The sequence below is a fragment of the Aplidium turbinatum genome, chromosome 4 (assembly GCF_918807975.1).
Source record: "Aplidium turbinatum chromosome 4, kaAplTurb1.1, whole genome shotgun sequence".
Classification (NCBI taxonomy): Eukaryota; Metazoa; Chordata; class Ascidiacea; order Aplousobranchia; family Polyclinidae; genus Aplidium; species Aplidium turbinatum.
The window spans coordinates 29,030,473-29,047,689 of NC_137475.1; the positions used below are offsets into that span (position 1 = coordinate 29,030,473).

At 37.1% G+C, this 17,217-nt stretch overlaps 1 protein-coding gene across 1 annotated transcript in view; it reads left to right on the plus strand.

Annotated features, from left to right (window-relative positions):
* Positions 1 to 3,050: 3,050 nt before the first annotated feature.
* Positions 3,051 to 17,217, plus strand: part of LOC145768616 (activin receptor type-2B-like) — a 54,244-nt gene continuing 40,077 nt past the window's right edge. The window contains exon 1 of the mRNA XM_082580154.1: positions 3,051 to 3,226. Coding sequence (XP_082436280.1) covers positions 3,110 to 3,226 — 117 coding nt within the window. The 5' untranslated portion in view covers positions 3,051 to 3,109. The remainder of the gene's footprint in view (positions 3,227 to 17,217) is intronic.

Below are 17,217 nucleotides of genomic sequence, written 5' to 3' on the forward strand. Positions count from 1 at the left end.
GCATTTATCAGAATAAAAGGAGTTACAGAGAAAAATTTCAGCAAGTCTTCTTAAAGTACAGGAAATGAGATGAGCTCTCAGGGGCAGATAATAAGGGATGCAACCTATTTCGTCCCCTGAATACTTCGTCCCCCAAAGCCGAGAGACGAAGTATTCTGGGGACAAAATAGGTTGAATCCTTAAAGGTTAAGGTTAGAAATAGAAACAGATCTAACCCTGACGTCATTGCATAGCACGAACAATTGTTATGAGAATATAATTTCCAGCGCATTCTAGCGCGCATCTAGAAAATGTTAATACTGATAGTGTATCCCTAAGCTTCCGTTTAAGCAGGAAAGCTTTCGATTTTTACGATGCTTCAACAATTGATGACATTGAATCAGCGTAACAAAGTTGAATTTTTCGCTAAGAATGGCTGGGAGTATCAGTACTTCTACACTAATTATGAGCGACTTATATAGTTCAAGTCTTAGTACTGATTTCGTACCCTGTACTGATTTCGTACCCTTAGTACTGATTTCTTAGTACTGATTTCGTACTCTGAAAAGATCAAGAGAAAAAAATAGAACAAAGTCGCTAATCGGAGTCAACTCAATGCTTCTGTATTTTTTCTCTCGATATTTTCAAAGAAATAAAATTTGAAATGTTTGCAGCAACTCCGAATAGCGACTTTGGCTCTGTTGTATTTTTTTCTTGATTTTTTTCACAGAAAATGTTTGAAATGTTAGCGACAACCCCGATCAGCGACTTCATTTCTGTTGTATTTTCTTGATCTTTTTAGAGGACAAAGTGTTCAGGGGACACATTAAGTTACTGCTAGATGTTTTCGAATCATAGTGAAGAGTAGATACTTGTATGGTGTGAAGTTGAAACTTTGTAAGATTTCAGTACGCTACCGCAGGAGAAAGTATACAAATGTAAAATCCCTCAGTGAAATTCACATACCAGTAGTGATTTTTTATGGGTGCAACCTATTTCGTACCCTGAAAAGATCGGAGAAAAAAGAGAACAAAGCCAAAGTTGCTGGTTGGAGTTGCAGGAAACATTTCACCTCAATACTGCAATTGTATTATTACCACTAAATCCAATTAAATTAATTATTGGAGTTGATTGCAGTGTGTGTAATTTGCTAATGTGAACTGATAGCCTATTCTTTGAGCTTTTTTTTGTTAACTATTAGCATTTAGCACTTACAAGTCGCTGTCTTGCTAATCGGAGTTTTCACAAAGATTTCAAAAAGCCGAAGTCACTGGTCAGAGTTGCCGCAAATATTTCAAAACTAACCAAACTTCACTTTCTTCTTCTCAATGCTAGACTGCAGTTTTATTATTGTTGTTTGGCTTATTATGTTTTCCTTCTTTCGCTATTCGAAAATGCGTTGTTTCAATAAAAACCTGAATCATGGGCCATATTGCGTGACAGCCCCTATGAATGACTTTTGCTCATTGTGAAGTAGTCTACCGTAATAGGAAAGAAGCAAGACAGTGGGGCGCAATTGTATTGGAATTTTCTAGCTGTAGTAGCATTGGTAACACAACATTGACAGTGTTTTATAGCTAAGCTATAGGCTACTTAACAGTTTACCGATTTTTCTTGCATATATAATATATATATTATTTTAAAACTCTTAGGATCATTTCATTAGCCTACCAGTCAATACCTAAATCGAATTAAAATTGTAGGAATGTAGCCCCTCCATTACAAATGATCATGAGCTGCTACATTGCAATGATCTATTCACTTTCAACTAACATTTCTAGACAAAATTACAAAGAAAAAAATCACACTTGTTTTGTGGTGGCCCATACAAATTCAATGATTAAATCAAGCGGAAAATTTTAAAATGTTTGCGGAAACTCCAATCAGCGACTTTGGCTTTGTTCTGTTTTTTCTTTCGATCTTTTCAGGGTACGAAGTGTTCAACAGGCCTTAAAACTCGTCTTTTTTTCCGGCAGCCATCGTGGCCTACCGGGAGCTCCTTCTCGGCGGCCAAATCTGCGCGCTTGGAGGCCAAAATACAAATAACGATAGCATAAGTAAATAGAATTAAACTTGCTACAATGCTAAAATGATCATTTAGTGTTGTTGAAATCTGGGCGACGTCCTGCAATAGAATCGTTGTACCACGTTATAACTGCTTTATCGGGATTGTAATCCGGTATTGCGGGACCATCTAACGACACTAAATTGTTTCAGCTGCTCAGTAAATTGTTTCAACTGCATTACCGAATACCGCCTTTCATAAAACCTGACCATTTATACCGTTATGATGTCACAATTGAGGGTGTGAAGTCACTAACCCATAGCGGGAACATTTCTCAACTATGAAGACACGTGTTTTCTCCTCGGATGTCAACTAGTCTAGTTCTCCTTGTTAACAAGGATTCAATGTCCGCCAACATTGCATCGACATAAAAACGACAATATTGCCAGCCGATGTAAATTAGCACTTTGGATTAACACTTTGTTAAAATAAAACGTGAGTACTGCTCTAGTATAATCATGCAAAAAAATCGCAAACCTGCGACTTGTGGTTTCACGTCACGGTAATTAACGCTATTACTCCCGCACAATGGATGTGAATGCGAGTCGCGCGTTGGCCTAATGCGCTCACTGCGTTACAACTGGTGATCGCAACTGGATATATTCCATATATACAATAGCAAATGTTCCCGCACAATACAACAGCGGTGATTATGACGCGCTGACCTAATTCTGCGTCACTCTTTGATACCACATATTTTTGTCAGTTAATCCACGCTCATTCTGTTGCGAAATTAAATAATTGGCTAGAAGAAACCGGCGGCCAAACTTGGCCGACTGAGAAGGTAGCACCGGTGGCCATTCAAGCACTACTTAGCGGCCATGGCCGCCGGCTGCTTTAAGGCTTGTTCAAGGTACAAAATAGGTTGCATCCATTTTTTATTACCTTGACCTGGAATACATTTAAACTGGCCACTATTGTTTCTAATCTGAAGATGTAACATGTGCATTAAATTTCTACTGATGTTTTTTCAGCATGTTTGTTTTAAAAGCAGTGAAGTAGTCTGTATTGCCATTGCTATAGAACATTGAAGAAAGCGTACTCATTTTATTACTGTGGACCAGTATGTTTTTGAAAGTACTTGTTGTTTTTGGATTACTTGTTCATAGCTGCATTGCTTTACGTTGTGAGCATTACTCTGAAACGTCGAGCCCAGGAGAGGAGACTCGTTGTAATTCAACAGTGAGTATTATATAAAGTTATAAGTATAACTCCCTAGTGTTCTAATAGTTATCTTCACAATGTGGTCATATATTCTAAGCATGTCATGTCTTTGCATTTTCAATATCACTTACTGTTATGTATAACTCTTTATGCAAGATACAATATTGCAGTTGCAGTTTTCCAGCTGTTGCTTCTAGCTGATCAAATTATTACTTATTTGTCTGCTGAAAACATAATGATTGAATGAATTCAAAACTAGCTTGAATTTTGAAAACATTCTATTTTACTGAAATTTATGACTCAGTGAGTCAGTGATTTATTTTCTTGCCATCGTCATGTACAATATATAGTATACCCACAACATAGTTTACACACTGTGGATGTGGCCGCATATGGAGGCTATTATTATAACTTGTAGTTTTGTGTTTGTCACATACATACTACAGACAAAACCAGTTAACTTCCATTAATATAAAGTTTTAATGGCATGGTTATTGAGATACCAGTTGCCAAAAAAGTTAGGTACCACGGCCTCAGACACTATGAAGCTCATGAGCACGATGTTTTTCAACAAAGTATGGCATAATGATGTACTTTTTGTCTGAGTTTGTTGCATGTCCTTCTGGATGAGTTGTTTATCTGCCTGTCTAAATTAAAACAGCTGTTGTATGCCGGAATTAACTGTTTCGGTGAGTCCGATTCGGTGAGTTCCCTATTCAGTGAGATCCTTTTTCGGTGAGAGCCCTATTCGGTGATTTTTTTTAAAATTATTGGGTACCGTAGCCTAATTATCGTAGCCGTTATAGGGTTAGGGGGGTTAAGGGTGAGGGGGGTTAAGGTTATGGGTACGGGTTAGGGTCTTATTTCAATGTTTAGCGACGTTAAAACGATGTAAAAGCGGCAATCATAATTAGGCTACGGTACCCAATAATTTTCAAAAAAAAAATTCAAAAAAATCACCGAATAGGGCTCTCACCGAAAAGGCTCTCACCGAATCGGACTCACCAAATAGTAGCAGACCCGTTGTATGCATGTTTGAGTTCTGGCAGTAGCCTGCAGTTTGATTTTGCATTCAGATCATTGTGGTGCACAGTCACGAGACCCGAGTTTAATATCAACTACAAATAATTTGCCAAACAGCCCCAGTTGGATCTAGATTTTTTCAGGTTTTTCATGACTAATCAGTAATCATTGACATTGTGTATCTTTGGTTAATTAGCAGTACCGTATTGTATTCACATCATGCACTACTGCACTGGTTACCACATAAGCTGTATTCGAGCACTCATTGCTCTCAATCTCATTGGTTGCATGTTTATTTCAGCAAACCATGCGTGGCCAACATATAACAATAATTAATTAATTATGTCAAATAAAGTTGAGTGCTTTTTTATGGTGTGATTAAATAATTCTCAATTTGCTAGTAAACACGATGTTGCTGCCAATACTTCACCTCATCCAGTTGGAGTTTCAACATGGGGTTCCCAACTTCCCACACTCAAGAATGTTGTTGTTTGTTAGTGATTGAAATTGTAAAAAAATGCTGTGAAACAATTATAGACATGATTTGTGGGTTTTGAGCGACTGACAGCACCAATGCATCTGGTTCAGTTGGTAATGTCTTAGACTAGATACAGTTAAGCTAGCCTATAAACGGTACACGACATCTGGGCAATAGGCCTACCCAACGAGCCAAGTGGGTGACGAGCCAAGTGAGCGGTGGTAGCGAAAGTTTAGCCGTTTGGAATGGTGGTGACATATATAATAACAGTGAAACAACGACGTTGCTACGGGGTCAATTTAAGAAGTTATAAAGTCATTATTTTCTGTTTTAGATTATAAAATATGACTTGTCATTTTTACTTTAAAATACAAAGATTCAATTCAATTTTAGTTTTCATTGCTGGCGCGAACAACGAACATGTAGAGAACGATAAAGTAAACACACGAATTTTACACCAACAAAAGGTAAAGATGACAAAACCAAAAGGTTTGAAATATGCATCAATAAAACAATGTTTGAAAAACATAATCTTAAAAATGCACAGCCACCAAACCTAGAAAAGAAAGCGAAAAAAAGAAAACTTTTATTTCGTCGATTGTTGAATAGATCTACCGTACTCTACCGTAACACGTGCAAGAGCAACAAGGGCGATTTAACACAAAAGAAATTCAAAAAGTGACAAGTTTCCCGAAGTTTTTACTTTGAGAGTCTCGCATTCAAAAACTTGGTTATGATGTCATAAAAGACTCAGAAAAATAAAAATTGCAGGAAACCGGCTCAGTGTGACCATACGGATTCAGAAAAAAGTCAATAAAAATATAGATATAATTAAATATAATAAAATACAGACATACTATTTTTGTTCAAATAAACTTTGTTCAATCCATTTCACTTTCCTAAGGTTTTACAAAAGTTACAAGTGAAATAATTTTCTGGCGATTTAAATGCAATTATATTTTTACCAAAAAGGTAGTGATAAAAATACAAGAAAAATTGTGGTCAAAAGCAAATTAAGGAGAAAGATTATGTATATTATATAGTTGCAACAATATGTATAAAACAGTGCTTTTCAACCTTTTTGAGAACCATCCGCACATTTTTTTTTTGCAAAAATTTCATCCGCACAAACCAACCGAAAATTATTACGCAAAAAGAAAACAAAGAGACTTGACACTTTTTTATTCAAATGTCCAACAAGTAGGCTACCGGTTTATCAATGACTCGGTTGCTGCTGAATATTTCTGGCAATTTCAGACCAGTTAGGCACAACTTCTTGCTCCAAAGCTCCCCGCATTAGGCCATCAAGTGTCTCATCAAGAAGACAACTCCTTTTTCTCGTTTTAATGTCAACTAGTGCACAAAAGCCCTTTTCGGCCAAGCAAGTTGTGGGGTTTTGTACAAGATCTTCTAGTGCTTGGATGGCCAGGTCTTTATAAGAACTTGTAGCGCCAGAGAGCTCTGTCGTCTCTGACGTCACACGTACACGTCACTAGAATCTTCCAGAAGACTCCGCCTTGAGCGCATAACTGCACGTCTCGGGAATTCAATTCAGCAATCGGGAATTCAACTTCTGTAATCAACGTCACTATGCCGAATTCCTACCTTGGTTCATCGTTATGTAGAATTGCAGTCGTGTTGCGTTGTGTGATCATATGTAAAACTCGCAATCTCACACTAGTACCTTCTTAAAGAAGTTAAGCTCATGATTTTAAATCAATCAGTCGTTTGTTAAGTTCTTGCAATATGTAAAATCAGTTCTTGCTATAAAATCAATCAGTCGTTTGCTATGTGAAATTTAGTCTTTTGTAGAGTTCTGCAACATGTAAAAATCAGAGTGTGTTGAGTTTTTGCTATGTGGAATCAATAGTTTGTTGAGTTTTTGTTCAATATGAAAAGTTGGTTCTTTCAATATGGAAATCAGTTGAATGCAATATCAAAAGTCAGAACTTAAAACCAGTATCAAGGAATCAGTCGGTAATTCTAAAGCAATATATCAGTTTCGTTGTTGCTACTGTTTTCTATTTTTGGCACTGCCAGGATGACGTGAGCAAGCTCGGAGTCAGATCGTCAGGAGTTAGTAAACAATACAGCAGCGTAATCGACCTCGTGTCCTATCATTCCTTGCCGACTTTGCCCAGGAATGTTGCCATCTCACTGATGGCTGTGTATGGGTGGATATGCTGAAAGCAGCGTCCGCTACAAACTATCCAGAACTCCTATCCAAAATGCAGCGTGTTTTCCGCGATTGAAAAATGAATAGACGGTATTGTTATTAATAGGGCAACCAAAAGTCAATAAAGTCAAAATTTTTCTGCCTTGTTCAAAGTTTATAAAACGTCCATAAACTAAATTTCAGGCTGACACGAAGAGAGGTTTCAAAGTTATTAAGTAAAAAAAAAGTCAAATTTCATGGTTAGGTCAAAATTTTCTTTTAACGTAGTTTTTCTTCCCTCTATAGATATTTTATTAAAGCTATACAGATATTAAATTTTTGTTGCAATTTCTGTTGCTATTCTGACGTAATAATCTATTTATTGCAATTTCTGAGGTAATAATCTTGTTTCTCCCACTTCTGACGATTGAATATTAAGTAGGCTAGACATGAAAGGCAGGTAACGTGGTCTTTGTTTTTGGTTAGGTGAATACTCAAACCATTATACATATAGTATTGAGTTTTAGCTTAGCATCCCATCGCGTAATACTGTAGAACCCTCTTAGTAATTTCGGGATATTTAAAGACTCTCCATATTTATCTTTTGCAGTTTTTCGAGTGACTTTCATTACCTGTTCATTAGCTGTTATGTAGTTGAGTCTTCCACATTTTTCTTTTATTTCATGAGAAAAAGAAGATATCCTTACCTAACGGTTTGATTTCTACTAACTTAATATGCTTTGTATTTTGCATTTGGGTTGCAAACGCAGAAAGTTATTGGTCAAAATTAAGGTCAAAATTTGTAAATTATAAAGTCAAAATTTCAAGTTTTTAGGTCAAAAAATTGGTTGCCCTAGTTATTAATATCAATTCAATATGATTTCAGTGATTGTCACAATCAAGGTGCAAATGCCTCGCGATGGCTTGCTTTGTATCTTCAACGAATGTGCTATTTTCATTATGGAATTCTGGTGCGTTGTGTTATTATCGGTTATGACCTGAAGTAACCTCTGATTGAGAAATTTGTATTATGTAACGTATTTCTAGAATCATCTGTAAGCATGCAAATCTAGAAGGTTCTGTTGTTTTTCATGATTTCTGAGCGTCGTTTGTCATGACGTCATAAGGTTGTTTATCAGTAAATGTCCGATTGCGAAATCGTTATTATGTAAGAATCTTCTTGCGAACGTGACCTTCTAGAGACTTCTGTTGTTTACCTTTTAAATGCTACGTGACCGAACGATGGTTCTTTATGATGTAACCTTCTCGAAGTTACTGGACTGAACAGCCAACTATAAATAGTGGTGTAGTTTGTATTCTGAGATGATTCTGAGATGATTCTGAGATGCTGAGATTATGATGATGATTATTATGGTGTTTATTATGAGTTGATTATGAGAGTTGTGCTATGAGTTGTGGATGGGTAGTTGATGCAGAAATTAGAGTTATTTGAGAAGCCGTTCGTTAAAGTTCTTCAAGAAGTCAGATTATCATTTCACTAGTAGAATTATTCGACATTTAATTGACTTCTTTTCGGTTGACCCATTAAACTACGTCATTGAATCTTTCCAAGTCTTTTTCCTGGTAAGAGATAGAAAGAAATTGTGACATTCTGGGGGCTCGTCCGGAATAAACCGAAAAGATTTAACCGAAAAACCGAAGAATACCAAAGATTTATTGAAAGAATAATAAATTAACAACAAGCTGTCAAGATGGCGGATACTGTCAAACATGAGATGATTGAAGACTTAGGGAGCATGGCTGAACGAATGGGGCTGACTGGTAATGAGAAGTCTCAGTTTGTGATGGAAGAGTATCACAAGATAATGGACCAAAAAGCTCAGCGAGAAGCTGATGAAAGAGAAGATAGAAGAGCTGCTCGTGAAATAAGGAAAGCACAACTTGAAGCTGAAGCAGAGGAGAAGCGGGCGCAGCGCGAAGCAGAGGAGAAGCGGGCGCAGCGCGAAGCAGAGGAGAAGCGGGCGCAGCGCGAAGCTGAAGCTGAAGAGAAACAAGCTCAACGAGAAGCTGAAGAGAAACAAGCGCAGCGCGAAGCAGAAGCTGAAGAAAGAAGAGCGCAATATGAATTGGAAAAGTTAAAACTTGAATTAGAAAGACAAAAGCTGGACATTGGTGAGCGATCTAATTCTACTAATGATAATGCTCGAGATGTTATTGTGGCGCAAGTTAGACGCCCAGATTTGCCATCATTTGTTGAAGAAAAAGATGAGTTGGATAGTTATTTGTTAAGATTTGAAAGATATGCTACAATAGCCAAATTGGAGAAGTCGACGTGGGCTACCCAGCTAAGCATGTTATTATCGGGACAAGCTCTTGATGTATATTCAAGACTTTCGCAAGAAGAAGCCATGAACTACGACAGATTGAAGTTAGCTCTGTTAAAGCGATACAATTTTACCGAGCATGGATACCGCCAAAGATTCCGTGAGGCAAAGCCTGAACGACACGAAAGTCCAGGTCAATTTATTGAACGTTTAAGAAACCTTTTGTTAAAATGGTTTGAACTTTCGGGGGCCGAACAATCATTGGACGGATTGGCAAACCTTATAGTTAAGGAACAATTCACAGATTCATGTTCAAAAGATCTGTCAGTTTATTTAATGGAAAGAAGTCCGAAGAATCTAGAAGAAATAGCCAGTGTGGCAGAACAGTACTTAGTTGCTCATGATGAGAAGTTGTCGACTGAAGAAACGTTGTCATGCGATAATGACGAGGAGCAAACAAATAATTTTAAAGGAGGTGCGGTTCCAAGAGAAGTACGTTGTTTTAATTGTAATGGCTTAGGTCATAAGTCTGTTAACTGCCGGAAGAAGACTAACAGAAATCATCAGGAATCGAGGAAGTGGTGCAATCGTTGCAATAGGCAAGGACACGAAGCGAAGGAATGCAAGGACAAGTCGTTATCTCTTTCCAATCAGTCTGGAAAAGATAAAGACACGGACGTTTATCGATGCGGTTGTGCGTTAATGATTCCTAAACCAGCGCTTGACGAGGAGAGACCGGATGAAGATGTTTGCGAAGAAATAAAAGCTGAAGATTACCTGCCAGTAGTAGATGGAAAAGTTGGAAACAAAAAGGTAAAAGTTTTACGTGATTCTGGTTCTACTGGTATAATAGTGAGGAGAGATTTGGTTAAAGACAGTCAGTTAACGGGAAAAATTGGCCATGTGATAAAGATTAATAACACTTCAATCCAAGGACCGTTAGCGATGATATCTATCGAAACTCCGTATTGTAGTGGGACTGTGAAAGCGTTATGTTTACAAAACTCTTTAGTTGATCTGATAATCGGAAATGTTTTTGAGAGAGATTCTGAAGTTACTTGTTATTCTTGTGGCAAGAATGGTCACTTTGCTCGAGATTGTTCTGCAGATAATCAGCAACGATCTCACGATGACGGATATTACGAGCGCGAAGAACCGAGGAGAAGAGGCAGGCGACGACCATTTGGAGTTTGCTATAGATGCGGTCGACGCGGACACTTCGCCAGGGAGTGCGTTGCTGACGGCGGACATTCGGAAAATAGACGTTGCCGTGACAACCACTGCTACCGAAGTGGGGAGATTGGACACATAGCCAGGAGCTGCCCTTTTGATGAAAAGGCTTGTTATAATTGTCATAAAGAAGGTCATCTCGCCAAGGACTGTCCGGAGAGGAGATGTTTCCGATGTAGGAAGATGGGTCATCTCGCTCGCCGATGCACTGAAGATGTTGAGGACGTTGGAGACTTTCGCCGAAAACGTGACTATTGTTTTGAGAAAAGCTATCGTTGGTAGATCATGCAACGATAGACTTATGAGAACTGATTATTGAGTAATTAATTGTTTTATGGTGTGTTTTGTATTGATTGTGTTGTTATATTGTTTGCAACAATATTCTAAGGGGGGGCGTATGTCACAATCAAGGTGCAAATGCCTCGCGATGGCTTGCTTTGTATCTTCAACGAATGTGCTATTTTCATTATGGAATTCTGGTGCGTTGTGTTATTATCGGTTATGACCTGAAGTAACCTCTGATTGAGAAATTTGTATTATGTAACGTATTTCTAGAATCATCTGTAAGCATGCAAATCTAGAAGGTTCTGTTGTTTTTCATGATTTCTGAGCGTCGTTTGTCATGACGTCATAAGGTTGTTTATCAGTAAATGTCCGATTGCGAAATCGTTATTATGTAAGAATCTTCTTGCGAACGTGACCTTCTAGAGACTTCTGTTGTTTACCTTTTAAATGCTACGTGACCGAACGATGGTTCTTTATGATGTAACCTTCTCGAAGTTACTGGACTGAACAGCCAACTATAAATAGTGGTGTAGTTTGTATTCTGAGATGATTCTGAGATGCTGAGATTATGATGATGATTATTATGGTGTTTATTATGAGTTGATTATGAGAGTTGTGCTATGAGTTGTGGATGGGTAGTTGATGCAGAAATTAGAGTTATTTGAGAAGCCGTTCGTTAAAGTTCTTCAAGAAGTCAGATTATCATTTCACTAGTAGAATTATTCGACATTTAATTGACTTCTTTTCGGTTGACCCATTAAACTACGTCATTGAATCTTTCCAAGTCTTTTTCCTGGTAAGAGATAGAAAGAAATCGTGACAGTGATTATAATACAATGTAATACAGTAGCGTATCCAATTAATTAGCGACGACCTTCTAAAGTACACGTTAATTCGAACAGAAATAAGAATTTATGAAAAGTCTCAGTCATTTTAGAAAGATTTGACCTCTGGGTCATACTCTCAATCGGTTTTGAGAGTATGACCCAGAGGTCCCGGAGGCTCCTGTTCACCGAAGGGGTTCAAAACCCACAGCTTTGTTTTTATGCTTCTGCCTGATGGTTTGGAAAATAAGGTTCAAAACTATCAAGCAGAGTGGGCACGAGAGCTCGCCACCTTCATGATACGATGCTCCAACTTGTGTTCTGTTTTATAGCTTGTGTGTGCATTAGAACAATAAGATAGGTTCTGCAAGCAAAAAAATCACAGTAAATAAGTTTATTTGAATTATTCCACGTCAGAAAAAGTAAAAAATATGCACAATTTTCATCCGCACTCATCCGCACCACTTTTGTCATCCGCACTGCAATTTTTTTCATCCGCACAAGTGCGTACCATCCCACAGGTTGAAAAGCACTGGTATAAAACATTAAAGCTACAGAAGTAAAGTAGTTTTGATGATACGAATTTAATTGAATCCTAGTAACTTCATAAATGCAGTTCAAACAGCTCCTGTAGACATTGAAATTTGATAATTTGTGGAAGGGAGGCAATGAGAGTTCTTACGCTGATTTTCACGAAGCATTGGAAGCAAAATTATCATTATTTTTTGTAGTCTAGTAATAGCACTTGCTGTTTGATGTTAATTTGCATTGTGACATCATCTTGACATATTATTTTGCAACACATACTAGAGCATTCGGATTAAAAAATATCAGTTGACTTTAAAACAATGAAAATTATTAATACTACAAAAAGTGTTCAATGCCAAGCAAAAAGGCAAAGCAGAGCGAATTAAATCAAATATAGGTATTACTATCTGAAGCCTTTACAAATTGTTTCACCTTACGGATCATCAGAAGGTCTGAAAAAACATGCAACCAGTAAAGAATCGATAATTCTGAAAAGATATTAAATATTACAACTGTAATTTAATCTGCCAAAAAAAAACCTCTAAACCTGTACTTCCTGAGAAGATATTAAATATTACAACTGTAATTTAATCTGCAAAAAAAAACTCTAAACCTAAATTCCTGAAAAGATATTAAATATTATAACCGTAATCCAATCTGCAGAAAAAAACTTCAGAATTACTAAGGACAACCTCCATCCGCCACGACAAAGTTTCTATCAATTTGTCCCGATAGAAACCAAGCAACATGATGGCAACATCTATGACATCACAAAGAAGCAAAATGCTTGTGTGATGATCGGCGCAACCTGTAGTAATCTGAACAAAATGAATAAAAATTGTTTTTAAACCTGTAAAAATTAAATGAGATTTATAACCTGTAAAAATCAAATGAAATTTAATTTTTTTCAAAATTATAACCTGTGAAAATCCCAAGGAATTGTGATGATGTAACCTGTATAGTGACCTGAACAAATGAAATGAAATCTGTTTAGAAACCTGTAAAAATTAAATGAGATTTATAGCCTGTAAAAATCAAATGAAATTTTTTTAAAAACCTGTGAAAATCAAAAGGAATTTATTTTATTTTGAAGTACTTGAGTTTAAATTTGTTTCTATGACGACATTTGCCGACCAGTTCCGAACGCTTGTTCAAAAGGTGGCCACTATCAGCCTTCAGAATGGCCAGCTTTTCAGCCAAACATAGGCCACAATTGTTACGACCACCACCACTATAAGGTCGAGCACAGCTGTGGATGGACCAAGTTATTTTAGGATCAACACCCTTGTCCTTAAGGTCCCAAACTGCCTTGGATAGTTCGGTGCTGTTTCGTTTAGACCTATCCATGAAGGTACATTTATGGTTGGAAAAACGTTTTTTAAAAGTAGTTTCGCAACAACCAATGTAATTAAGAACCTTCGGGCTGTTATCAATGGTAGCTTTGTAAACAACGGCCTTCTGCAAGCATTGCCCATTCAAAGGACAATCTGGCCTCACTCTACAATTGCAACCAGGCTGCGATGGTACATTATCAGCCTGCAATATTGCTTTATTGTGGGAGGATATTACGCTTGCAACATTCGGAGTACAACTGTAGCTCAGCTTAATAGTATTACGGTTGAATATTTTGTACGATCTATGATGGGGTGGAAAGTGTATGGAAACAAGTTTGAAAAATTCCTTACCAATATTGCTATCAACCTGCAAGCTGAAAGGAGGGTTAAACCATAAAATTTTCCGGCTCCTTTTCCTAGATGTTTGTAAGTTATTAGCAGGGTTGTAGCAAACTCTCTCCGCAAAACCACTTTTCAAAAGGGCATCATTATAAACAGATGCGGTCTTATCAAATTCATTTTGGCCAAATGATGTGGCGGACAATCGCTTTGAAATCATAGTCGGGATTTGTCTCTTAATGTTGGGTAGGTGATTGGACTGGGCATGGATGTAAATTGGATCATTATTGGGTTTTCTATAAGGCCAGAATTTACCAGATAGCAAATTCAAAGTGACGTCAAGAAAATCAGTTTCAATTAGACCAGTATCCACAGTAATATTTAAGCCATGTTGTTTAAATAATTGAATGACATTCTTTCTCAAACGATCAATCTTAGGGCCGGATAAATTATGCAAAATAGCCAGACCATCATCACGATATAAGCCAAGCATATCTCTGTCAACAATAGCAGAAAGTTCGTTCAAAAGAAACAAGCCGACCAACTCACAAATCTCAGCACCATCAAATGAGCCCATTGTAACATCAAACAAACCATCTTTCTTAGCCCAAGTTTCACCACCATCAAAAAGCAACGATTTCCTAGCATGGAAAATTGTTTGTATGATACAATCATCCAAATCCATAAATGGTTTGGCAAACTCAATTGCTTTACACAAAAGTTCCTCCGTAATGGATAGATAAAAATCAACAATGTCAAATTTCATAAAGGTGCATTGACGTTTAGATGGAATAGCCTTAAACCAGGATAACACAGAGTCTGTGTTTTTCCATTGATTCAGTCGTGATGCATCATGGATGGTTACGTTAATAGAGTCCAAGTATTGTTTACTTATACGGCCAATCTGGGACTTGGAAGGGTTAATCAACCTGCATTTAGGGTTCGATGTAAAATTTGGTTTATGATCTTTTAGCGTAATAAACGCTGGGTTGCTTGATACTTTTTCAACCCGATCATCAACCTTTAACGCCTTGGCAATCTTTTTAGCCTCAGTATTGATCGTGTCACTGATAGCAGGATTCACCTTTTTGTATTTTGCCGATACATTATCATTATGCAATTTTTTATAATAATGGGTTTTAACTTTGTATAAGTTAGTAGTTTTATCTGCTGATATCAACAGATCCGTAGAGTTAATAATATTCTTAATGTCATTAGTTAGTTTTTTCTGAAAAGAATTGTAAATGGGTTTGAACTTAATATTACGTACCATCTTGTATAAACCATTCTCAAATGGTATCAAAGCACCATGCTGTGGAGGTGTTCTTTCAGTCGTAAAGCCAAAGTTATTAACACGACTGAATCAATGGAAAAACACAGACTCTGTGTTATCCTGGTTTAAGGCTATTCTATCTAAACGTCAATGCACCTTTATGAAATTTGACATTGTTGATTTTTATCTATCCATTACGGAGGAACTTTTGTGTAAAGCAATTGAGTTTGCCAAACCATTTATGGATTTGGATGATTGTATCATACAAACAATTTTCCATGCTAGGAAATCGTTGCTTTTTGATGGTGGTGAAACTTGGGCTAAGAAACATGGTTTGTTTGATGTTACAATGGGCTCATTTGATGGTGCTGAGATTTGTGAGTTGGTCGGCTTGTTTCTTTTGAACGAACTTTCTGCTATTGTTGACAGAGATATGCTTGGCTTATATCGTGATGATGGTCTGGCTATTTTGCATAATTTATCCGGCCCTAAGATTGATCGTTTGAGAAAGAATGTCATTCAATTATTTAAACAACATGGCTTAAATATTACTGTGGATACTGGTCTAATTGAAACTGATTTTCTTGACGTCACTTTGAATTTGCTATCTGGTAAATTCTGGCCTTATAGAAAACCCAATAATGATCCAATTTACATCCATGCCCAGTCCAATCACCTACCCAACATTAAGAGACAAATCCCGACTATGATTTCAAAGCGATTGTCCGCCACATCATTTGGCCAAAATGAATTTGATAAGACCGCATCTGTTTATAATGATGCCCTTTTGAAAAGTGGTTTTGCGGAGAGAGTTTGCTACAACCCTGCTAATAACTTACAAACATCTAGGAAAAGGAGCCGGAAAATTTTATGGTTTAACCCTCCTTTCAGCTTGCAGGTTGATAGCAATATTGGTAAGGAATTTTTCAAACTTGTTTCCATACACTTTCCACCCCATCATAGATCGTACAAAATATTCAACCGTAATACTATTAAGCTGAGCTACAGTTGTACTCCGAATGTTGCAAGCGTAATATCCTCCCACAATAAAGCAATATTGCAGGCTGATAATGTACCATCGCAGCCTGGTTGCAATTGTAGAGTGAGGCCAGATTGTCCTTTGAATGGGCAATGCTTGCAGAAGGCCGTTGTTTACAAAGCTACCATTGATAACAGCCCGAAGGTTCTTAATTACATTGGTTGTTGCGAAACTACTTTTAAAAAACGTTTTTCTAACCATAAATGTACCTTCATGGATAGGTCTAAACGAAACAGCACCGAACTATCCAAGGCAGTTTGGGACCTTAAGGACAAGGGTGTTGATCCTAAAATAACTTGGTCCATCCACAGCTGTGCTCGACCTTATAGTGGTGGTGGTCGTAACAATTGTGGCCTATGTTTGGCTGAAAAGCTGGCCATTCTGAAGGCTGATAGTGGCCACCTTTTGAACAAGCGTTCGGAACTGGTCGGCAAATGTCGTCATAGAAACAAATTTAAACTCAAGTACTTCAAAATAAAATAAATTCCTTTTGATTTTCACAGGTTTTTAAAAAAATTTCATTTGATTTTTACAGGCTATAAATCTCATTTAATTTTTACAGGTTTCTAAACAGATTTCATTTCATTTGTTCAGGTCACTACAGGTTACATCATCACAATTCCTTGGGATTTCACAGGTTATAATTTTGAAAAAAATTAAATTTCATTTGATTTTTACAGGTTATAAATCTCATTTAATTTTTACAGGTTTAAAAACAATTTTTATTCATTTTGTTCAGATTACTACAGGTTGCGCCGATCATCACACAAGCATTTTGCTTCTTTGTGATGTCATAGATGTTGCCATCATGTTGCTTGGTTTCTATCGGGACAAATTGATTGAAACTTTGTCATGGCGGATGAAGGTTGTCCTTAGTAATTCTGAAGTTTTTTTCTGCAGATTGGATTACGGTTGTAATATTTAATATCTTTTCAGGAATTCAGGTTAAGAGTTTTTTTTTGCAGATTAAATTACAGTTGTAATATTTAATATCTTCTCAGGAAGTACAGGTTTAGAGGTTTTTTTGGCAGATTAAATTACAGTTGTAATATTTAATATCTTTTCAAAATTATCGATTCTTTACTGGTTGCATGTTTTTTCAGACCTTCAGTTGACTTTAAGTGCCCAAGTTAAAATTATGACTTATGCCTCTTGAGAAGGGGTCTGCTACTATTCGGCTAGTTCCTTATTCGGCTACAGTCCAATTCGGCTAGTC